Source organism: Chaetodon trifascialis, chromosome 8, assembly GCF_039877785.1.
Source record: "Chaetodon trifascialis isolate fChaTrf1 chromosome 8, fChaTrf1.hap1, whole genome shotgun sequence".
In the NCBI taxonomy this organism is placed as follows: domain Eukaryota; kingdom Metazoa; phylum Chordata; class Actinopteri; order Chaetodontiformes; family Chaetodontidae; genus Chaetodon; species Chaetodon trifascialis.
In genome coordinates, this window is record NC_092063.1 from 7,022,120 (window position 1) to 7,045,745 (window position 23,626).

At 42.6% G+C, this 23,626-nt stretch overlaps 2 protein-coding genes across 2 annotated transcripts; both read right to left on the reverse strand.

Annotated features, from left to right (window-relative positions):
* Positions 1-2,019: 2,019 nt before the first annotated feature.
* Positions 2,020-8,259, reverse strand: LOC139335355 (uncharacterized abhydrolase domain-containing protein DDB_G0269086). The gene is made up of 5 exons (XM_070968913.1): positions 7,815-8,259; positions 5,064-5,548; positions 4,547-4,613; positions 3,244-3,823; positions 2,020-3,132 (listed from the first exon to the last, which is right to left on the reverse strand). Coding segments are annotated over exons 1-5 (1,413 nt in total). The 5' UTR covers positions 8,094-8,259; the 3' UTR covers positions 2,020-3,130.
* LOC139335319 (immunoglobulin-like and fibronectin type III domain-containing protein 1) lies at positions 8,252-22,326 on the reverse strand. The gene is made up of 18 exons (XM_070968870.1): positions 22,204-22,326; positions 20,623-21,241; positions 20,080-20,352; positions 19,470-19,937; positions 18,620-18,742; positions 17,988-18,104; positions 17,273-17,397; positions 16,220-16,361; positions 15,779-16,072; positions 14,846-15,142; positions 12,691-12,870; positions 12,465-12,593; positions 11,999-12,307; positions 11,602-11,687; positions 11,304-11,496; positions 10,923-11,219; positions 10,517-10,843; positions 8,252-8,436 (listed from the first exon to the last, which is right to left on the reverse strand). The coding sequence occupies exons 1-18, from the start codon at positions 22,324-22,326 to the stop codon at positions 8,252-8,254; spliced, it is 4,287 nt and encodes a 1,428-aa protein (XP_070824971.1).
* Positions 22,327-23,626: the final 1,300 nt, after the last annotated feature.

Here is a 23,626-nt window from a genome sequence, read left to right on the forward strand (position 1 = left end):
CGCACTTCAGTTCAGCTGAACGCAGGGCCCATTTCTGGATAACCACAGGTTTTATTTGACCAAAAAGGATATGAATGCATCCCACGTGAGTGTGCTGCAGCCTGTCCGCAGGGACCAACGACCAAATGAAACTAAAAATTACAGGGTGGCACTTTCCTGTGAGTGATATTTAGGTTAAATATGCATCGTTTTGATAAAACTTTGGAGCATTAGTACTTTTTTGCAAACCAGTACAAATTCAGCAAATCGCCAGAATAAATGTTGGCATTGTAAGTTTCTGCAAACCACAGATGAATTTTGGCTTTTTTAAATTTTACGTTTCTGTGGTTAAGGTTTGGTCAGGTTTAGGCACAAAAACAACTTGGTTAGGGTGAGGAAAAGATCATGTTCTGGCTTAAAATAGCCAGGTTTGTCACCACCAAATGCCCCAACATCTTATTACAAATACTCAGTTTTGTTGCCCTATAGTAGACTGCAAGCATCTCAAATAGCTGTCACATCAGACCCTCATCTTCCTCATCTTCCTGCTGACAAATTCAGCTCAAATACGCGCACCAGTAATCTCAACGACATCACTTTCATCTTACTGTAGATACTGTACCGCTGATATGATCACACCAAAGGTTCAAATTAAATGTATCCGTGGTTTGGAGAAACACACAATGCCAACATTTTTTTCTGCCGGCTGTGCTGATAATACACTGCTTGAACGCACACATCACCTGACCGCTCAGCATTTTTCCATCACAGCTTAAAGGAAAGGGCTTGTGATTTTCTGTATTTTTGTTATCATCAACAAATCCCATTAAAAAACGTTTCGACTCCAGCTGGGTCTGTCCGTCATATATCATACCCCTCTCCCCCCCCCCTTTGTTCCCTGTCTGCTTCTTCACTACTGACTGTCCAGTAAAGCTGATAATGACAAAAAATAATCTTTAAAAAACATGTCCAACTTTCCCAGGCTGTCTGTGGCTCCTGGCCCCCGAGCCCAGCGGTTCTCAGTGAAGATGAATTCTGTTTGGTGGTGATGCTTTCATGGGATTTGTTGATAATAAGAAACAGAATATCACCGGATTTATCCGTTAACAACACCACATGCAGTCAGGCTGGTACAGACAGAAGTTTAACTGAAAAAATGTCATCCTAACATCCAAGCAAGGAAAGAAGACAGCCACTTTCACCGAGATCCAAGCACCTTTAATTTAATATGAATCAGCACAGCACAGAACCGAGTATACAAAAGTGAAAGAACCAGGGTTCATCTTAAAAACATGACAATGTGTGAAGTGTCATACTGAAAGTATCCGGTTTTGGCAAAAACAGTGCATTTTGGAAAGGTGAATATCAGGCTTAGTAAAAACGCACAGTGATGTCCAAAAGTCTCACTACCAAGAGCTCTGTGTCCACACACACATTAGCCAAGTCTCCAAAGAGGTAATTAGTAGAACTAAAATGACGTTGGTATGTTCGTCCTTCGCCTCACAGCTTGGATTCCAGTCTTCTTCAGAGCATCTCAGAAAACCAGTCCTACGATACGGCCGTATGTTTTGCCCTTTATTCATTTTGAATGTTCCCAGACAGGTTCAGCAGGGTTGAGATCTGGTGACAGCCATGAAGGCACTCCCTGCTCCTGCTTCCGATTCCACAGTCCTGGTATAGTTTGGATCCATGTTCAGGGTCGGCATCCTGCTGGAAAACTCAGACTCCAAAGCAGTCCCTCTGTTTGGTTCATATGGAGCTGGACATGGTTATTTCAGCTACCGTTTGATGAACTGTTGCACTAACCTCTCATGTGGCTGTTATTTGTAGTTAAAACGTCACCTGTGAAGAAGGCGTCTCATTTTCAACTTGCAAACTTTGGCACTGTGTAGTAAAGGGCTGGTTTTGTCATTAAAGACGCGCTAACTGCTACAAAACTGATTTTTTTGTCTCTGAACACATTAACTTGACACAATATAATCTTTAGTTGGTGAGGTCAACTCAGGTCTAATTGGTGTTTTGGATGAAAATGACTGTAGCTGTGTCACATCACTGTGATAGTTTTCCATCCATCTGGAGAACAATTTGTCCCTGAGGTGCTTCACTAAGCTCTTCTTGATTTTCCAAAGTCAATGAAAACACTGTTAGTAGTGACATAAATGCATAGAATACCTGCTGTTCTTTGTCCAAGACAAACAGCAGCACTAAATGATGCAAACTCAATGATGTACTTCTGAATAAAAAGCACTAAAGCTGAAGAGGGATGATGAAACCAAACAGTTCTTGGTAGAGGACTTTTAGACCATCACAACACTACAGGCGTGTTCTGTCTGACTGGAATCGTACAGTTAAAAAAAAAAGTGCAAAAAATACAACGAGCCAAACTAAATCAAGCAAACCTCCAGTTTTTAAGTACTGAACCACGGAGATGTACTTCAAAAAGTAAAAAAAATCTATCATCTACAGTTTGTCCTACTCTTTAAAAACATTCAGGAATTCTTCAAGGATTTTTTAATTCTTTTTTGCGAGCTCTTCAGGTTTGACTGTGTAAACATCTGGGATACATTAAGTTACTGTAAATGTTTCTTCCTCTTCTAAAATATTGTCTCACATTTCAGGCAGTGACAAAAAACACATTTTTAATCTCACCAAAGAACCAAAGACAGGCATTATTTATGGCTTCAAGTGCACTGACAACAGTTTATGCAATGGCTTCTTGTTATATCATTGGCTTTTAGTTTTCCAGTTTAGTACAGAGACTTTGATTAAAAAAAAAAAAAGTGCCGGTTATGAAGAGTGGAAAACGTCCTGTAGAAAGAGTCTTTTTTTTTTTTTTTTTTTTGGATTAAGGCTTCTGAGGTTGTTACTGGCAGGTAAACCCTGAATTACTCATTTCCTAACTTAAGAGCCATCTGATATTTTGAGGTACAGGTTTCAGCTCCGACTGCGGCGTCGTGACAGATTTCTTCTAACTAGGTCTGCCTTTCAAAGAGCAACCAAATAATGAATACTGCACCTAAACAACAGCAATCAATGATGCCTTCCTACAGCATTTGTCATGTTGCAGGCTGTGACTTTAGCTGACAAAAGTTCCCATTCTCCTGTGCCGATGTGTCCGGTGTGGAATAAAATCCCTTTCTGGTGATTCGCACTCTGTAAAACAGAACAAAATAAGCAAATATTACGAGGAATGTGTTTTATCCAATGCCGTGATGTCAAAACAATATGAAAAAAAAAAAGTTTTCTCGATATATTCTTACTTACATTCTTCCTCTGGTAAAGCATCATTTTCTACTGGCTCCTCTCCTTCATCATCTGCCTCCTCTTCACTGTGGCTCTGCTCTGCAGCTGCGACATCCTGCTGCTCTTCATCCCCCTCTGACACCTCCTCCTCTGCATTAACTCTCTCCTCCTCAAGCGTCGACTCTTCCTCAACTGTCTCCTCTTCAGGCATCTCCTCCTCTACGCCCTGTCCCTCCTCTGTTGTCTCTGTCGTATCCACTTCCTCCTGTTCTGACAAGGCGTCCGACTCGTCTTGCGCCGCCTGATCCTCCTTTACTGCCTCGACCTCCTCTGCGGGAGCAGTTTCATCAGTCTCAGAGTCCTCCTGCTCGAAAGGAGCTTCATCCTGCGCAGCTGCTTCTCCTTCACTCGCCTCTTCTCCTTCGTCTGCTTCTGCCTCTTCTTCCACATTAGATGCCTCTTTTTCGACATCTGCAGGAAGTGCCTCCTCTTCTTCCTCTTCTTCTTCTTCTTCTTCTTCAGTTGCTGCAGCTGCCTCTTCTTCATCTACAGGAGCTGTCTGTTCCTCAGGCTCAGCAGGAGGCTGAGTTTCTCCCACCAGCTGATATGAGGAAAGCAATAAAACACTGTATATTAGTTCAGAGCCGGAGTCCGGACAGCAAGTCATTTATAGTTGTACCATCTGGACTTCTGATGTCTTGGTAACAACATACAAAGATCTGCAGTGGATGAAAGTCAGTGTCGATGTGAATCCCTGCCAGACAATTACCCCCTTCAAATTAATGAGGTGGAAGTCTCATTATGGTTCCCTATGGGCACACAGTGAACAGAAATAGCATAGAGACCATGTGCGCTGACAGTATGTGTGTTAAGGCCTGTCAGGCAGGTTCTGCCATTACAGTTCATGCATAATCCGAAGACACACAGCTGCTCCTAGACCTGTTTGGAAAGTTTTAAATTTAATACCTCTTTTACATCTGTGACCTACGCTGCAAAAAGTAAAATCAAAGTAAGATGAAATATAATTAAATCATGCTCGTTTTTTTTATAGATCTTCTAATGAGGTAATTTCACTTGTTTCAAGCTTTTTGTCCTTAATTGTCTTAATAAGATATTGTAACTTTTTACTCACATTTCATCACTGGTTTTGAGTTTCAATGCTTGAAATGAAATAAAGTGGCAATTCAGTCCAAATACCAGGCTAAATCTGATTGGCTACTTTGTTGGTTTCCCCGGTAACCTGCTTCTATATGTTCTTCGGCTGAGCCCCGAGTCCAGAGGTCAGAGGGGCTGCTGAGGTCTGATCCTGCAGACTCTGACGTACCGTATTGTACTGCTCCTCCACACTGGCCTGCTGGACCCGCTGGGACTGCTCATGTTCAAGCAACTCCCTGAAACACAGAAAACACTTAGCGTTAGAGTTTGTGAGGAAAAACCTCCATTCTAAATGATGCTTTTTGCAGTTATTAACTGCTAAAATATCAAAAGGCACCCATGGCTTCATTACGTTGCTTTCTTTGAAGTTGACATGTGCAACAATAGCCTGTGAGCCACATTTCCATGATGTTTACATAAGCTTCAAAGAGTGCAGGCTGACATACAAAGGAAGTTTTACACAAACCATTCAGCTCCAAAAATCATCAATACAATAGAAATGTTTATACAGATGAGGGCAATCTTACAATGTGAATGAGGCCTACAAACACTGGCTGAGGGTAACACAGAGACGCAGACAGTGGCAGCCAACGGGGCTTTGACAAAGTCAACATAAAGTTATGGGTCAGAGGAGGTGAGCTATTTTCTCCAGAGCTCCAAAAGCTGCTCCTTTTTCCACAACCTACCTGACAGCAGCCATCTCCAGTGTGCTGGCCTCAAGCTGAGCCTGGTAGGTGTGCAGCTGCTCCTTCAGCTGGAGCACCTCGGCCGCCTGTCCGTCCAGGGCGGCGCTCAGCGCGGTAACCTGCCCGACTCTCTCCTCCAGCTTTGATTCTGCTTCTCCCAGGTTCTCCGCCAAGACCTCAACCTTGTGGGATAGCTCGGTGCTGAGCGCGGCCAGGCCCTCCACCTGAATCCTGACGCCCTCAAACTCCTCGCTCTTGCCCTTCAGCATGGTCTGCAGCTGGCTCAGCTGCTCCAGAGACACGGTGGCTTGCTGCATCTCTGTCAGGCGGGCTTTCATCTCCGTGTGGAGTGACAGCACCTGAGCGGGGAGGTCAGATGTCCTGAGCTGCTCAGCTGTAGCCAAGGCCATGCCCACCTGTTTCTGGGCCAGTGCATAAGACTCCTCCAGTGCGTTCAGGCGGGTCTCCAGACTCTCGGACGCATGCTGCTGCAACGAGACATTCAGGAGTGATGTTGAGCCAAGCTGGGGTGACTATCATTCTCACTGAGCTGGTGCTTTGACCTGAACTTTGAACTACTGAAAAAGTGGATGCCAAAACCATGAAAATGTATAACAGTTATGTAGATACATCCAAAGTGTGTGAAGGAACGTTATCGCAGGTCATTCCTTCCTGCAGCTGTCAGACTGTACAACAAAAACTGCTCCAAGTAATCAGTATAATAATCCGTGCAATAATCTGTGCAATAATCTGTGCAATACTACCCGTACATAACAGTCTGTAAATACTATTTACAATTCTTTTAAGGATGACATTTTCTTTTTATCCCACCCTTTTGTGTATACTGTTGTGTTTAACTTGCATGCACTTGTTATACTATTCTATCCACCACATTGGTGACGAATAAAGAAATATTGAATTGAATACATTCTGAGATGCTAAGGATGCTTTTATATTCAAATCATATGGTCTTCTATTAATTTACTCACAAAAACTGCATTTCTCCTACCATATCCAAGTATATAAGTGCATGAAATAAAGTATTTTTAAAATACCCAAGTCCTTACACTAAACCCAGTTGTTACAGTGGTAATTTGTTAGTTCTTGTGTGTTTCCTTGTCTGTATTATATAGTTTTCTTTATGCAGATTGGAGTGTGTCATTGCGGAGAGGTGATTGGTCAATTGTTCTGGCTGGTAGATTGGCTGTTTCCGGAGGTACCGGCTATAAAACGGTCCAAGATGGCGGCCGGCGGTGGGACAGTAGCAGGCATTCCTCATCTCCCTCTTCTCCCAACCGGCCACACGTTTCTTAGTAGGAGTGGACTGCCAGTTTTGTTAAACTTATTCTTCTCTCCTGTTTTGCTTAGTTACGGAGGTTATGAGGGCTCACCTCCCTAACTGGGGGCTCTTTTCCTGTCCTCTGCACCCCCAGGCCAGGCATAACACAGTGAAGCAGACATGAGCTGCAGAATCTGTTCAGTTTAAAATCAAAACTAATTTGTCACAAGTAAATGCTCCAAAATAAAGGAGCATCTCTCCTATTACTGTCCCACATCTTCTAACAAGTCACACCAATATCAGAATCTAAGCAACCAATCAGAACAGGTCTGATAATGCATGGAAAGCTCAGTTAAACCGCATCTCCTTGTGAAAAGTTACAGGAAACAAACTGAACGCTGACTTCGCATAAAGAGCCACTGGGTTCGTTAAAACTCATGCTACTGCAGCAACAAACATGTGAGTCACAAAAAAACTATTTACTGCTGGTACAGCAAATACTTCTTTAACAAGACCAAGCTAGCAGGACTGCTCTCGTGCAAGGTGGAGGCAAAGGTGGAGCAGCAAGAGAAAGGACAGGTGTGGATTTGCTTTGGTTAAGCGCTTCAAAAAAATCTCACTCGTCTCCCTACAGTTGCCTGCAGCAATTTAAAAATAGCTGAAATACTATGAAGTTGACAGGCAGAGTGAAATAAAGCTCAAGACAGCCGTGGAGCATGGTATGCAGTGACATAACAGAACCAGTTCATTCATACTGATAAATAAAACTATAGGAATATAGCAATTAAATCAAAATTAATTAAAATAGTAGTACTAACATTATGGATGCATACACTGGAAGAGTATTAAATGCTATCAGAAACGTAGATGGAGCAATCATCAATCTCTGCTCCTCTACAACCTCTCTGATGGCTCGTAAACAGCCTCTGAACTGGTGTTCAGTATCAAAAACCTCACACTAAATTTAGCCCTGGCACACTACTGTCTTGTTTATTAATATTTTGGCAGCATCCTCAGCACAGCCCTGGAAACGTGTTCTTCTCAGGAATAACACGGACACCCACAGAGAGCTCTGATGGTGGATAGTTTTGCTGTATTTGAGTCAGTGATAAAGTCAGTGCCCCTGCTGTAGTAGGTCAGGAATAATCCTCATTACAAACGTCGGCAGCTGTGGGGATGTTAGAAATAGCAGCGTTTTGTACTCACTCCAGTGAAGCTCTTGGCATTTTGAAATCTGATAGAGGCCTGCAGGTCCTAACTTTACATGCTCGCTCCTGGTGTGCGCACTGTGGACATGTGCTGAGGCCTTTTCTTATTTAGTGAAGGTTTATAAGCGCATGAAAAGACTGTTTCCATGAGAGGATATAGGCCAACACATGAGGCGTCTCTGTGCTGCTGATGGCTGCAGACTCAGGTGACTAATCATGCTCTCACAGGGCAAAGACTACTCAATCATGTCATGAATCCCTTACCTTTCCGCTGGACTGTCGCATTTCTTCGTGGGAGGACTGCAGTTTCACTATTTTCATCTGCATGCCCGTGAGACTGTCTGTTAAGTAGGTTAAAGTTTGGTGCTGCTGGAAACAGAACCATGCGCCGCTGGCACCGCCTATGACAATCATCAGAAATAAAATCAAGAGGAGAGGGTAATTGTTCGCCCCAGCGCGAACTTCTGACTCCGCAACTTCATTTTTGAAAAAGTTATCTTCGTGTTTGTGGTTGCCTTTCCCTTTCCGATGCTTGGCAGTCATTTTCCCCCAGGAGAGGACACAATGTTCTGGTCGGGCAGAGAGGTGCTATTCAAGGTGCCCGGCGGGTCAACAAAGCGCGGAGCGACGCGTGAGCGGCGATTCGCTTCAGAGGGCTCTTCAAGCGGCGCTGCGCAAATCGACCCGCTTTCAATCACCGCTCAATGGAGTACCGAGAGGCTGCAGCGAGGGCTTGATGAAGAGGCAGAGCAGGGGATGAGGCGGGGAGGCGTGGACCGTAGGTAGCGTGTTCGTCCATTCAGGAAGAGGAAGGAGGAGGCCGCGGGGGCCGGGCCGCCGCCGGGAGTGGCTGAGCCTCCGCCGCCACCATGTGCGCTGCTGTCACCTAATGGCAAAACCGCGCGTCCGGTGGTGGGCAGCTGTGCGCTATTTTTCACTGCAGCTGAGATCAGAGCTGCATGTGACCTGCGGCAGCTCCACGCTTCTGTCACAGGCCACTGTGGGTTGTAATGACGCGACATGACAGCAAAGCCTATGGCTGACTCAGATTCATTTACTGCGACCTTATTAATCAATTAGTTTCCTCTTTCTATAGTGCGCCGTCCTTAAGAAATGAGAGACTGACATGTTCATGCACAGACTGTGAAAAGGGCAAATTTCTATTAAAGGTCATCTCTGGCCTCGAAGATTTTAATATCTTCTTGGCCTTTGCTGCTTAAAAGCTGAAATCTCTGGACCCTTTATCCTTAAAATTAATCACTTTTATTTCTTTATTTCACTTTCTTTTTATATGATTATTATCGACTGGGTCTGTGTACTAGGTTTATTGTCTGTATCCCTTACTTTGTTTGTCTTTATTTTGTAAATCCACATTTTTTAGATTAGAAGGGATTTGTTGTACAAGTCCGTGGCTTGTTGCTTGGCGTTCCCTGTCATCATTGTTCAATTTGTGCAATCTGTTTTTATGCTGTTTGTATAGTGCAAATAAACTGTTCATCCATCCTTTATCATTTACAGAGTTATGGTTGTGGTTAGGGCTGACACATATTGACAGACCACTCCCATTCCTACCTGCAATTTAGACCCACAGAGACACATGGAGAGGCCATCGTGCTACCCTGCCTTAAAAGCCCCAACACATCTATTTTCCACCCACACACAGGTGTTGCTGCAGTTCGTAGTCTTGCTGTGGAAAATTGTGCTCAACATGGTGATAAAACACACCAGAATATTGAACTTCTCCATTTCCAAACACAGTGCATCAGTGTTTCTATTGGGAGATCATTGCCCAGCCCATGCAATCATTCTGAATATTTGTCTTCACCTTGTACAGAAACAGAAAATGCATGTTTTAAGTCATCCACTGCATGGCCTTCAGCAGAAGAGCGGAGCAGTCGAGCATAACTGTTCCTTTAGTAACTTTATGGAGGTGGCTTCACAAAATTTCCAGCTTTGCTCCACTCAGCTTTTAGCAAGAAGTCTAATCAGCAGAGGTGATTTAAAATATCTGTGTGGGTGTGCAGGACCCTCAAAAGTATCCAAAATTCAGTCCAATTTAAAGCTCTAAAGATGTTCATGTTGAGCTGAGCTGAGCCGAGGCTAACAGCTGTAGGTTACCTCATTGCCTTTAGCAACACGGGCTAGTTATGGCAGCCGAAGTCAACTTTCAGAGTTTTGCTTTTGGTGCATTTTTGTCAAAATAAGTCAAAAAGTTTGCTTCAGAGATTCCTAACAAAATGTGATTTAAATATGTAGTAAATTCAACAATGGTTACACAAATAAAGTGTGTCACGGCGTTTTTCTACATCAAACTTCTGACAGATGCATAATATTTAATCATACACATCTTTTCACAGGAGACATTTTGACATGTCACAGGTTTAAATGTTCGAATTAAAGATGGCTGGATTCCATCTAGCTGCTTTGATTTCAGGGTCGTGGTATTGTGCGTGCTGGCTCACTGTCATGCTGACATTGATTACTGGGACACTTGAATAGCACATATCCGTTGTTAATGTTATTACTCACATTGGTGATTTTCCTATTATGACAAGTCCAAATGTCTGCTGTTGTAATATTTGTACAGGGACCCATAATATAAATACTGTATACTATTTATTCATTGTCACTTATGTTTCAGAGAGGTTCACCATCTCCATGTTCTGAACCGACAGACACAGTGAAATAATTTTCAAATCAGGAATGTAATGTTTTCTGTGAGAAATCATTTTATTCAGTCAGCATCAGCCCGATAATATCTCATCTTTTCCCTTACATCCAAGAAGGACAACCACGACAATTTGAGCATCATGTATTGGGCATCTAAACCTTCAATTAAATACTGCTCATGTCTTGGTAGCCTTAGGGTCTTCACTCTGTACGGAAGAGAGATGATTTAGCATCATTAAGCCTCTTTTCATTCCACCTGTCACTTGAATTAAAGCTCAGGTGTGTTTCTCTCTCACCTCTGACACTGAGGACGGTGGAGCACTCAGCCCGTCCGAGGGCGTTCTCTGCAGTGATGGTGTACTCGCCCATGTCTTTGGGGGCTACGTGGAGAATTGACATGGAGCAAACTCCGCAGGTGTTGGAGATGTAATAGTTGGCGTCAGTGTTTATGCTGATGTGATTTCGATACCACGTGATACGAGGTTTGGGATTTCCCTTCACTGCACAGCTCATGTAGCATTCGTAGCCTTTGGGTGCAGTGTGAAGCTTCAAAGGCACCATGAAGGTGGGAGCACATTGCAAATCACAGTCCTTTCGGGTCGGTACGCTCACCACAAACTTTTCTACAAGAAAGAAGACAGAGTAAAATAAAATGTTTCCTGAAAAAAGGGATTATTTGGCCTTTGAGATGCACAAACGCACCTTTCTTCTTCTCCATCCCCCAGGTTGGTGACTCCGAGGGTGCAGATATGCCCATGTCGTTTTTGGCATAGACCCGGAAATTATATTCCCTCCCGTGCATGATGTTGCAGACCGTGAACTTGTTATTAAAGAGTCGGTCAGCCACTGTGGTCCATGTGCGTTTGGTAGAGTCCAGCTTGGACACTGTGTAGTGGAGGCGGTCATCACGCTTCTCATCAGGAGAAGGCTCCCAGATCACCGTCACTGTGCCGGGCACATTTTCCTCCAGTTCTACCAGTCCCGGAGGCTTTGGATCATCTGTAAACCACAACCAGTGTTACCTGCCGATCCATTAACACATGCAGAAAAAGAAAATATTCATCTTTAGATTTTAGTTTTTACCTGTGACCCGGACCTCTGTACTTAATGTCTCCTGTCCTGCAAAATTTTTCACCAAAATGGAGTAGATGCCAGAATCAGAGCGCTCAGAGGAGGGGATCAGCAGCTGGGACGAGCCGTCAGAGTTACTGATTGTAACTCGCTTTGTCACTGGCACATTGTCCTTTAGCCACATAATATCTGGCCGTGGGGAGGCCTGTGAAAAAGAACATTGGTAATGTCTTGAGTATTCAGGCCTGACTGCTTATTTCTGTGAAACCACAGTTTGTTATCAATGATAACGCTGAAACATAAATCTCACCTCAAAGTTCACTGTGATCCTGACAGAGTTTCCTGCCCTCACCACCATGAAGCTCTTCATCTTGTGGTTTGTGAACTTTGGCCTCACTAGAATAATGAACAAAAACAATGAAAGTGCTTTGGACAATATCTAACTTCAGGTTGTTCTTATGTGGCTGAATAAGCTCAAATACAGATATTCATTATATGTAATTCTCTGCCCACACTTATATTAAGTAGGACATGAATGATCAGTGACTTTGTATCCTAAAAACATTTTTGTTAACATAAAACAACATACTGATCATGTAGAGAAGCATTAAAAAGATAAAGTATACAGCTATAAGAGCTGTATGGGAGTGTAAAGTTTTTTATAGCACCAAATTTTTTTTTTTAATTTCTAACAAGGGTTGACTCACCAGGTGAGGGCATTGCAAGGACGTAGTTGGCCAGCTCCTCAGGATCGCTCTCCCCTCCATCATTAGTCGCAATCACTCTCACCCAGTACATGTCCATGGACTTCAGGCCTTTCACGCTGAAGGAGGTCGTGATGATGGGGGTGGGATTACAGCGGGACCATTCAATGCACTCTGCCTGCCGAATCTCAACAAAATATCCCTTTGCTTCATCCTGAATCCCTGGTTTCTCCTCAGGTTTGGTCCAAGTCAGGACCAAGTGGGTGTAAGACGTTTCCGTCAACTTCAGGTTTCTAACTTTACCAGGAGGCTCTTGAGTACATGAAATGAAAAGTCATTCAATTCAAAATATCAATGAAAATATAATGTTATACATTATTCGGCAAATCTTTTTAATACTGCATCATTTTCAGACATGCACATAAACATATTTTGTGGAATCTATGAATGTAGCAGTCGCAGCACTTACTCTTGGGATCCCGTGCAAAGACAAACTCTGACGGGTTACTAAATTCACCAGCTCCTGAGAGGTTTATGGCAGTGACTCTGAATTCATATTCCAAACCTGCCACAACGTCCTTCACTGCATATTTCTTCTCTGGAATTCATTTTTTAGACACAACAACAACAACAAACATCAGTGTTGAGAACCTCGATGCCATCAGATTGAACTGCACTTAAACAAAAATGTGAACCTTTTATTAGCTCATCCATGGCATTGACAACGGTCCAGAGATTACTCCCCTTCTTGCGTTTCTCCAAAATGTATCCCAGGATACGCGAACCTCCTCGGTTAATTGGTGAATCCCAGCATATGTTGATGCAGTCGTCGTAGGCGCTGACCACCTTTGGAGGTGCTGGAGGGCCAGGAAAAGCTGAGGTACGGAGAAACAAAAACAGGCTGTGTTGATAAAGGTTTTAGTTAGACTGAACTTTTCTTTTGTACTTTTGTTCCAGACTCTTCAGTAACGATGCAGCATTGATGAAAAAGTAAAGGTAAATCTTTCACTTGTTATTATCATTTACATCAGCCCTGTGCTGAAATTATTAACCGTTTAACTGATTAGTTGGATGACAAAAAAGTAGGTCAACCAAATGTGATAATTAATTAACGAATTAAATCATGTAACAAGAAAAATGCAAAAAATGTTTGTATCTCAAGAGTAAGAATTTGCAGCTTCTGTCATATGTCTCTAAACTGACATTATTTTGGGTTTTATGCTGTTAATCAGGGGGAAAAAAATAAAACCCAAAACAATTTGACATGAGTTTGTGACAGAGAGAACAGAGTATGGACCAGCAGCAGGCAGGGTAGTGTAATGGATAATGGAGGACAGCAGGGGGCAGTAATGACCCTGAATCACCTGATCGAACTGGCCTCTATCACAGTTTGACACAGTGGGACAGTACAGCTGCACCACATCACGTTTTCCGTTCGGAATCAGTGAAGTCAGACCATGTGACAGATATATGTTCACAAGTCTCTGCTGATATGTGCTCTGATATCGGTTTACCTGCTGCAGGTGCCCGTAATTGCCAGAAAGAGCCACACGTGCTGTTTTTCCGCCGCGTGGATCAACGCTCAGCTGATAGACGCGCTCTGTGCCGGGAGGTTCGCGTCACAACTTAGAAATTAAGTTAAAGTTCCTTTTCACTGATCAGCACATGGATGGTTTTCATTACTGGTCAATAGAAAGGTCTTCGAGGAATCCGGAAACGTCTTCAAAACAGGTATGTCGTATCAAAAGACTTTTGAAGTTTTTCAAAGTTTGGTGCGACAAAAATGATGCTAGCAGATATGCAAGCCACATAATTACACTGAATATCACATAAGTTGCTGTAGAAAGATATGCAGCGTTATAAGCAGCCAGTTAATACATCAGTGCTTTATCAATTAGTGTGATTTTTTTTTGCAGAGTTTACAGCAGGTCTTTGGTTCACACAAGTCCGGGTCATTTACCAAACCCAGTGGTTTAATGAGGAAAGAAAAAAAAAAAAAAAAAAAAGGCCGGAAGAGGTTTTCAAAATATGTTTGGGGAGGGGAGACCCAAACTTCTGCTCACTGACCTACACGTTGACTGGTGTAAGAAGACATAATGGCCGTGTTTTGAGTTTTCTGCTGCCCAAACCTTATGTCACTGTTTTCCAGCAGCTTGTGGAGAATAACAGGTTTGTGACCTCGGAGAGGACTTGTTTAGACTTTCATCCCTGGCCAACATTTCTGTGGACTCCTGTAAACTGCTGAGACTGATGGTCTGAGTGGATGACATACTGTAGACAACACGCCAACTCCATGAAGAAGACTGGCAGATGGAGATGTTTTTGAAGACCTCAATCAGTAAGTGCCTGTCATTATTTTTTGCTTGATGCTTCTGTTGTGTTGTTTGTGTTACGAGACCCATGCTTGTTGTGACCTTGTGCCTTTCCTGCTGGCTTTTTATTGGTTGTTGTGCCATCATGAGGCTTGAATCCGTCAGACTTTCAGTCTGTGAGTGAACATGGACGTCTTTGAGAGTTTGTCAGTTGGCTTGAAGTTTTGACGTGGGCAGTGGCATTGTCTAACTTAATTTAATCCAAAGGTTGTGGTCTTTGCTGTGCTTCTGGGCTGTGAAAATGGCTTTAACATATGAACATGTCGTTGGCAGGCTCCATCATGCTCAGCTTGGTTTGATAAGGGGGCACTGTTGCATGAATAGGTGCAGGAGGACTGAAGTGTTGTTTAACTGACATTAAACACAGTGGAAGCTCAGTAGGTCCAGTTTGTCCTCTCTTATGTGCCTGTCTTTGGGATGTAATAGAGTCAGTGAGGCAACACCTGACAGCTATCACACGGGTACCAGTTTGACTTACCCAGTGTGCCGGCTTGCATGTCATCAGTCTCCATCGCTTCACTTGTACCCTCAGCAGTCACTGCACGAACACGGTAACAATATTTCCGGCCATGTTCCACATCTACATCGCGGTAGGTGGGCACACCTGGGATTTCCCCTATTTTCTTCCAGGTATTTCGTCCCACTTGCTGTCGCTCCATCATGTAGCTTATCACCGGTGAGCCACCATCATCCTTTGGAGGCCTCCACCTAAATTCAATACATGTAGCCGAGCTCTCCATTACCTCTACAGGACCCAGGGGTGAAGTGGGTTTGTCTGAAACATCCAGAAAGTGTTATTGAACATCTGAAAACCCCTCCTAACCTATGTGTGAGAGGGGAAATAGTGCTAACATGGAGAGATAATCATGGTATGTGGTGACAGGTGTAGCAGAGGTTTCAGCTGAATAACTTTTGTCAAGCTCTGAAACGTATTCCCAAAACACGTCTTTAATGTAAAGTTATCATAAAATGAAATTGTAATAAACTCAAGTAGAACAAAAGCCGATCGTATTTTTCTCAGTCTGTATAGTAGTTCGAGAGCTGCACTTGTAAAATAAAAACATAAATCTGTTCAGGCACAGATGGGCTCAGTGAAATGCACCACCCTTTTCACCTGATAGAGAAAAGACTGGTCTGATTTTTACCATTATGTGCATGAGCTGTGAAGCATTTAAGGCCGCTATGTTTGCTCTTCTAAAGACTTCAGCAGAGCAAAGTGCTTTTTACTGCTCGGCTTGCTGCACAAATCACATCCTTTGGCATCTATGGAGATTAAAATTTTCTTGGAGTCGACTGTTAATGGTTTCCTTTGAATTGGTCTGACTTGTGTTAAACTGTATGTAGAGCATAAGGGAAAACATGGGGGTGGTTTTCCTGTGCTGAATCACTGCATTATCCTTCATTCGCTCACCAAGCACAATTAGCTGCGACGCTGCCTCGACGAAGCCGTGTTCATTCTTGAGCTTGATCTTGATCTCTCCTGTGTCCTTCCTCTGGCACCTGCTCAGGAGCAAGCGGCTGTGACTCCCAGATTTCTCAATCTTCGTATTGTTGTCGTCTTGGAGCTCTTCTCCCTCTTTGTACCACTGAATCTTTATGGGTTCATGGCCGACAAAATGCAGTTTGAAGATGGCGTTGTGCCCCAGTTTAAGCGCCGCAGGCTCAGTGAAAGCGCTGAGGTCTTCAGGGTCAAACCTGGGGGGATCTAAAAAAAAAAGTAGTCATTTAGGGGTAGTTTCAGCGTTAATGTGGTAATTTGCTGATCTGATTCTGACCTGTGCTTGTAAATATAACATTACTTTTCCAATTCTGCAATATCAAAAGTCATTATTGTTGCAACAAATTCTCAAACCTTTGACGCTGATCATCGCCTCTGTTTTACGACCGTCTGCCTCAAAGCGGTATTTCCCAGAGTGCTCTTCTTTGCACCTGGTTATGACTAATTTATGGATTGCGCCGTCTTTAGAGATAGTGAAACTGTCATCTTGGGATATCTGATAGGAAAAGGAGCAGACAGATGAAAATAAGCAAATTGAGCAACAACAATTGTGACTTAATTAGTTATGAAATCAGCGTCACCGCATTGCCCAAAGGGTTTTGTGTCCAGCTGCGTTGTGTCCACATCTGCCAAATGTTTCAGGGACATCATGGGTAAACAGATAACGTGCGCAATCTGTTTTCATTTCCAGTCACCATTAGTGGATAAGGGATTCCCATTCAAGAAAGGGATAATGCACTTTCCTTCTGGGGTATTTGCCTTTTTATTGCAGTGCACAGTTGAGATATAGACAGAATAGGTGAGGACAGAGAGAGAGAGAGACTGGGGACAGTTGCAGTTTAACATCCAGCCTGTTTGCTTTAGTTCAAATGAACTCTTGCTGTGTTTAATGCACAAGTTCGGGCTGGTGTGAAAGCTGTCAGTTGAGTTCAGGGACCGGAGTTGAGAAACACTGCTCTAATTGCTACTCTGTTTGTCACTTTTTGATATACAAAGTCCAGTTAAAGTCTGAACTAATAATGTTCATGATCATTTACATGTGGGTGAGCTCATTCTGACATCAGAAAAGACAAATATTCTCTTAAAACTGCAGTAAAGTGCTGCTTGTTCACCGGTGTTTAAATTTCCCCATGGGGATCCATGCAATGATGATGATCCAACATGATGTCACCTGAACTTTAATTCGTCATCAGTCAGCCCTGATGATGTAATGCCTACATGTCTTGGTTTGTTACAGAAAGTCATTGTGAACCATAACTAAAAGGTAGCAATGTGTTTTTTCCTTGAGCCAAATGAACCAAACTACAGGTGTGAAAGTGACCTTACGCTGCCAGGCTGCCATAATTCTCCAGTCTGACACAGTGCCAAAAAGTACAGAAAATGATGAGCTTGACATTTACGACTAACCTTTTGGCCGTCTCTGAACCAGGCTCCCTCGCAGTCTTCACTGCTGAGCTTACATGTTAACTCCGCAGTCTCACTGATGATGGCACTGACGTCAGACAGACCACAGATGAAGTGAACCCCAGGATCTAACATGCACAACAGCGAACGATTAGGCGCTTTGATCATTTTGATTTGCATCCACAAGCAAACCTGATTCACAATGAAAGGAAAAATAACTGCTTGAACATTATCTTTTCTCTTTTAAAATTGTGCTTTCTTGCTTTTATTTATGTATTCACTTTTGCAGTGTTCAATCCCTGCAGGGAGTGTTATTGTATTCTCTCTTGTTCTTACGCGTTACAATTTCAAAAGACTTTTCTTATGTAACGTGCATTGTTTTGTTAACGTAAAACTGAGTCTCTCCAGGGAAATGATCCGTCAGAACAGTAATGCTTTAGAGCAAATGAAGATTACGAAACAATTTGGTTTTGCACAGTAGTTCTGCACCTGTAGAGGCTCCCTGCTGTGTCAAATAGCAAATCAACATAGACGTGATAACAAGATAATAAACAAGATGCAGGGATAATTGTGAATAAATGGATAATATCTAGAAAAGAATAGTAATCTCGTTTGCAGAGAAATTGATTGCAGTTTGGGGTGTGTTGAAGTGCTCCAAACTTTTTTTTTGAATTTTTGTGCGATATTGAACAGTCTTGACAATGTTTAGATTACTCACCGATCACCATATCTTCTATCAGTGGGCCTTGTCTCTTACGCCTTGAATGTGCGACAGAGCCAGCTGCATCTTCACTCTCGTCACACTCGTTGTGTTCTTTCGGACCTGTACTTTCACCTTTTTTAATTATCAAAATATTCAAGTTTGAACATTCACACACAGTGATTGACATTTGTCTCAAAATTATACCATTTTTAAGAGTGTGCACAAATGGTTTTTACAATAATAAAGACGAGTGACAGATTGAACTAATATTAAGTCACTCAGCAAACTCATTACACATGCATGCTTGATAACAGACAGGGTCACACTTTATAGTCAGGGACACATATATACCATTAACTAGTTGCATAATAGTAGTATAATGCATGTTAATATAATAATAAGCAACTAGTTAATGGTGAATATGTGTACCTCGGACAGAAAACCATGCAGATAAACCAAAAACAACTATTTCTGCCTTTTTACAACAAGAATAAACTGGTTTATGAGTGACTGCCTTCCACTCAATAGAGAACAAGCTGTGGAACAACATGAACTGCTTCAGGAGCCAAAGATGCAAAAGAGTTATTTTCTGGCCCCTACCCCACACTACTCCTCCATGCAGTAATGCACCACTTGTTGTCTCTTACCGTCGACTCCTTTCTGTGGCTGTTGGCCTTGCTTCGAACAGCTTGAACGCCTGATCTGGCCTGTAGAGTCCTCGTTCTCATCACTGTCACTTGCTTCATTGTCACTTGCTAGTTCATTTGGATCTGTATTAGAACCACAGCCTTCAACCAGTATGCACTTGGTTATGCAGAGGGGGTTCAATGAGTTCAGAACACTACTGCATTGCAGTTTTATTAGCTAATAATGAGGGGAAATTGTGGTCCATTTCCACCATGCCGTCAGTGTGTTCCCTGCTGTTTCTTACCAGATGTATGTTGCTGCTGCCAATGGACCTTCTTTTTGTGCTTTTTGCACCTGACAGACCCAGTAGAGTCTTTAATTTCTTCAAAATCAGCCATTTCATTTTGACCCGTGGCAAGTGTTCGAATGTGGTTTAACTCAACATCAGCACTTTGGTTGCTGGATTCTGGACAGACACACAGTCAAAGGAATAAATACCATTTGGAAAATAAGTATGGATGTTAACTGAGCAAAAACACGTTACAGATAATGGACCATTGACATAAATATAGCTATTAAGAGCAGTGCATTTTCTACATGCAGTCTTACCAGTTTCTCCTTGTTCTGTCTCTTGACCATGTTTTATGTATGTTGAATTATTGGCAGATCCAGTGAAGTCCTCCTTTCCTCCAGAATGTCCTCCTCCATTTGTATCTGTGGTTGTTAATCCGCTCTCTTCCTCTTTTTTTTTTTTTTTTTTTTAAAAAAAAGAACACCACAGCACATCATAAACACAAATTTTGACCACCACTGACGACTCACTGCAGTGCTGATGGTGAAAACGCATTGTTAGGCATAGATCAACTTTACCTGTTACCTTGTCAAAATCCGCTTGACCACATGTGGTGTACCTCTTGCTCTTGGTGCCATCTACTGTAAGTTGCTCCTCTGCTTTTGTTGTACACCCTGAATCATCCAATACTGTTACTGTGCCGTCTCCTCTCGAGTTTCTGGTCTTTGCTTGCCCTTTGCTCCCTGTTGGCTCAGATAGGGCACTGGTCCTTGAAGCATTTGGCTCGTCCTTTACTACTCCACTGCTTTTACCCGGTCCAGTGATTGCATTTATGTCACCATCTCTTCTACTGGTGGTTAATGTCTTTTTGTCTCTCAGTTGTCCTTCTTTGTGTTTTGCCTTTACGGATGCTAAAATCTTCTCCATCTCCTCTCGGCTTTTTATTTGTTGCTCTCTGGCTACTTTCTCAAGGTCGATCCGTGCCCCACCAGCCAAGGTAGTTTTACGAGCTATCTTCTTACCAGCAGATGCAGGGTCGTTCTCAGCTTAGAGGATGAAATACAACATACATGGCACATAACTCACATTTCTGCATGAAACTTATCATTCACAATTATGTCAGTAATTAGGATCACTTCATCAGGCATTGACAGTTCATTGTAGGCGTGCTGTACTGTAAGGTATTACCTTCCACGACCAGCCACGCACTGCAGGACATAATTCCTGACACAGCTGAATAGATGCCTCTGTCCAGCAGCTTGCAGTCCTTGATCAGCAGCCGGTGGATCAGTTTGTGGTCCGACACAGTTATGCTGTATTTCTCTCCATCCTCAAGGACACTGCCCTTGCCCATCCATGTGATCCTGGGTAGCGGGTGTGTCAGGACACACTCGAAGAGGGCATCCTCTTTTTCTTGAGCTTTCACCTCCTGAATTTTGATAACGAAGTCCACGCTGGAAACTGCAAAAGCAACACGAAGAAGTCAGTGAACTTAGGTATCAATTCAATGTGTCACACAAAGCTTCCATCATTAAGAGGAGATAGTGTGTCTTTGTGCGTGAGGTATATCACTTCTGAACCAGAAGAACCTACATGTATTCAGTAAAAAGTGAAACCAACCATGGTTACCTTTCCATAAGTCATTTAGCTAAAGCACAGAGTGACGTCATTAGAGATTATGTGAGGAAAGGAATTACTGTACAGTGCTTTCTTTCATTTTCTCGAACCTACATTTAAACTCTGTATGGAGGAAGTCGACCTCATCATCCATGTGATTCAGCCCTGTATTGAGGATGTTGTCCTCTCCATCCACCCGATTCAGCCCTGTATTGAGGATGTTGTCCTCTCCATCCACCCGATTCAGCCGTGTGTTGAGGTTGTTGCCCTCTCCATCCACCCGATTCAGCCCTGTATTGAGGATGTTGCCCTCTCCATCCACCCGATTCAGCCGTGTGTTGAGGTTGTTGCCCTCTCCATCCACCCGATTCAGCCCTGTATTGAGGATGTTGTCCTCTCCATCCACCTGATTCAGCCCTGTATTGAGGATGTTGCCCTCTCCATCCACCCGATTCAGCCGTGTGTTGAGGATGTTGCCCTCTCCATCCACCCGATTCAGCCCTGTATTGAGGATGTTGCCCTCTCCATCCACCCGATTCAGCCGTGTGTTGAGGATGTCGCCCTCTCCATCCGTCTGATTCAGCCCTGTGTTGAGGAGATTGACTTTCTCGTCCACCTCATTGAATCCTGTCGCCTTTTGCATCAGACCCTTCATGCGAAAATCCTTCGTCCTCCCAGCGCTCTTAAGGCTGCGGTCCTCCATTGCATCTTCATCATAGGGAATCACACCATCCTACCAATCACACAGAGGAGTGAGAGACAAAATACAGCTTTCATATTCTGATTATGGAAAAGATCATTTCAATATTTTGTATATCGTGCAAGTTTTAAAAAATGTCTACTCTGATTTAAAGGTGGATGCATGCCCTGTAATTTAAAGATTGGTTGAAAATGAAAGGTTTCCAGTTATTGTTTAATAGGCAGTTTCCATCTGTTAGAAAATAAGTTTGAGACATAAATGTCTGTGTCATTTACATTCTGAGCTATTCTACATCCACAGCCACAGATGGATACAGCCCGACCCCCAGCTTAAAAGCTACTGTGTGGAAGCATTTTGGCTTCTATGGACAAGAGCCAGGCTGTATGCAAATGGGGCTTTGAAATTTGGGACTTTGCCTTGTGGTATTGTGAGCATAAATCAGTGTACATTGCCATGAAAACTGCCCTTTTCACTTTGTGGTCATTTTGAGGGCGTTATGAAGTGCATGAATTTGATATTTAGGGTTCGGACACTCCAATAAAATGGCAGAGTGTAAAATATTGCAAATAGGGAGTGATTACCAACAGTTAATGTAACTTTAAAAAGGACTCACAAGCTAAAGAGATCTTACTCTGTCTCACTGTGCATCTCTAAGGTCAATTTCCAGCTCTAAAAAAAGCACAGCCATCATAATTATACCTACCTAAAGAGATGGCGAGAGCTGATTGAGATGGGAGCGAGAGAGGCAAATTAATGTGACGAAATACGTCGTAAAAAATGCTAATTTTTCTTGAATAAATATTTCAAATGCCGTTCTTCTGCTAATTTTAATTAGCATTTGATAACACAGTGATATACAAGGATTGGTGAATATACAGAGTGAATCTGTGCCAGATGTCTTCAGTGAAACACAAATTCATCATAGTTTATTAATTCTATACTGATGATTCAGCAGGAAATAATGCATCTACTTAGAGAACTGACAGTTTTCATACCTTACACTTATTTTGCACTCTCCTCTTCTTCTTCTCTTCCAGTTTCTTGAGAATCAAATCTAAGTCTGCGACACCAAACTCAGTACAGATGTGCTCGTAGTCTTTCTTGTCAGCATTCAGCATGGCGTCCCAGAATCTTTTTTCACTTTCCCCATCATCTTGTTTTGTCTGATTTTCCTCTACTTTACTAAAGACGGTTTTATAAGACAAATATTCAAGTCAAGTCAAGTCACAGACAGGTGACAGAGATTTTTAGCATCTGACGACCAGTACATCTGTTTTCTTACCTTTTCCTCAGCAATTTTCTGAAGTCTGATGGATTTGTTGCAGCTGAAAGCAGAAAATTCAGTTCAACTCTGTTCATTTCTTTCACAGCAATTATTTGAAGTCATATAAAGCTATGGGGGAAGTGCACATTGATAAGAGTCACTGATTTTATTTATTTATTTCTTTTCATTAAAAACATTCAAAGACCTTGCGATTAAATAAGATGAAGCCAAGGATGAAATTACAGTTCCAGTGATAGACTTACCAGCGGCCTGACATGCACAATCAACAAATATTCACAATCATGTTCAGAACTGTTGCATGAACAACTCTTACCCTCGGTCACAGTTAACGTCGCTGAGCAGACAGCTTTGCCATATTCATTCACAGCGTAGCATTTGAATGTGTCTGCTTCCACAGAAGTCACTTTGTGAATCTGGAAATACAAATAACGTGTGACAGGGACGTTATCAGGCGCACAGATTGAATTCACACAACAGATGGACCTTCTTATTGGTGTTTGTCAAATAATTTAGTCGCTCACCTCTAATATGTACTCTCCAGTTGATTCATCATATCTGCTCTGAAATTTGTCCTTGTCTGACATTGTCCCTTTACCTCGTCTCCATGTCACCTCTGGTTTTGGATCTCCTGTCACTATGGCCTTGAAAACAGCCAATTTCCCTGAGGATGTGTGGAAATATTGCATCTTTATTTTCACACCTACTTAATGGCTTTCAGTCAGTTCATAATTGGAAATATAGTGCTATGAAACCCGACCAATCGAATTTCAGTTACCATTCATCTCTTTTGGATGACTGTACATTTGCATAAGTATGTTGGTTTCAGCGCTCTATAATAATGAAACCCACCTTCTTTAATTGTTGCTGGGATTGGTTTACACTGGAAATCCGGGAGGCTTTTTCCCTCTGGTATGTTTACTACGTACTGCGTGATCATTACTCCAGGATTCTTAGATCTTCTCCGGATGACAGCTAAAAAAGAAAAGCAACAAAGATAATCATAAAAAGAAAGGTATCAGTTAGCTATGAGCATAGCAAAGTATGTTACAACCTCAAAAAAAACACAAGTCAAAACAGAAGTTCACCACAGGGTTTGAAATAAATGTTTAGACCAATATCTATTTATTTTCTCT

Coding starts and splice junctions, on each gene's coding strand:
- LOC139335355 (XM_070968913.1), bottom strand. CDS start 8,093: ATGACTGCCAAGCATCGGAAAGGGAAAGGCAACCACAAACACGAAGAT. Junction 5,549..7,814: donor TGCGACAGTCCAGCGGAAAG/GTAAGGGATTCA, acceptor TCGTTGCAGCAG/CATGCGTCCGAGAGTCTGGA. Junction 4,614..5,063: donor CTGGAGATGGCTGCTGTCAG/GTAGGTTGTGGA, acceptor TCTGTGTTTCAG/GGAGTTGCTTGAACATGAGC.
- LOC139335319 (XM_070968870.1), bottom strand. CDS start 22,326: ATGCTGAATGCTGACAAGAAAGACTACGAGCACATCTGTACTGAGTTT. Junction 20,353..20,622: donor CCTCCATACAGAGTTTAAAT/GTAGGTTCGAGA, acceptor TTGCTTTTGCAG/TTTCCAGCGTGGACTTCGTT. Junction 12,308..12,464: donor CTTTGCACGGGATCCCAAGA/GTAAGTGCTGCG, acceptor CATGTACTCAAG/AGCCTCCTGGTAAAGTTAGA.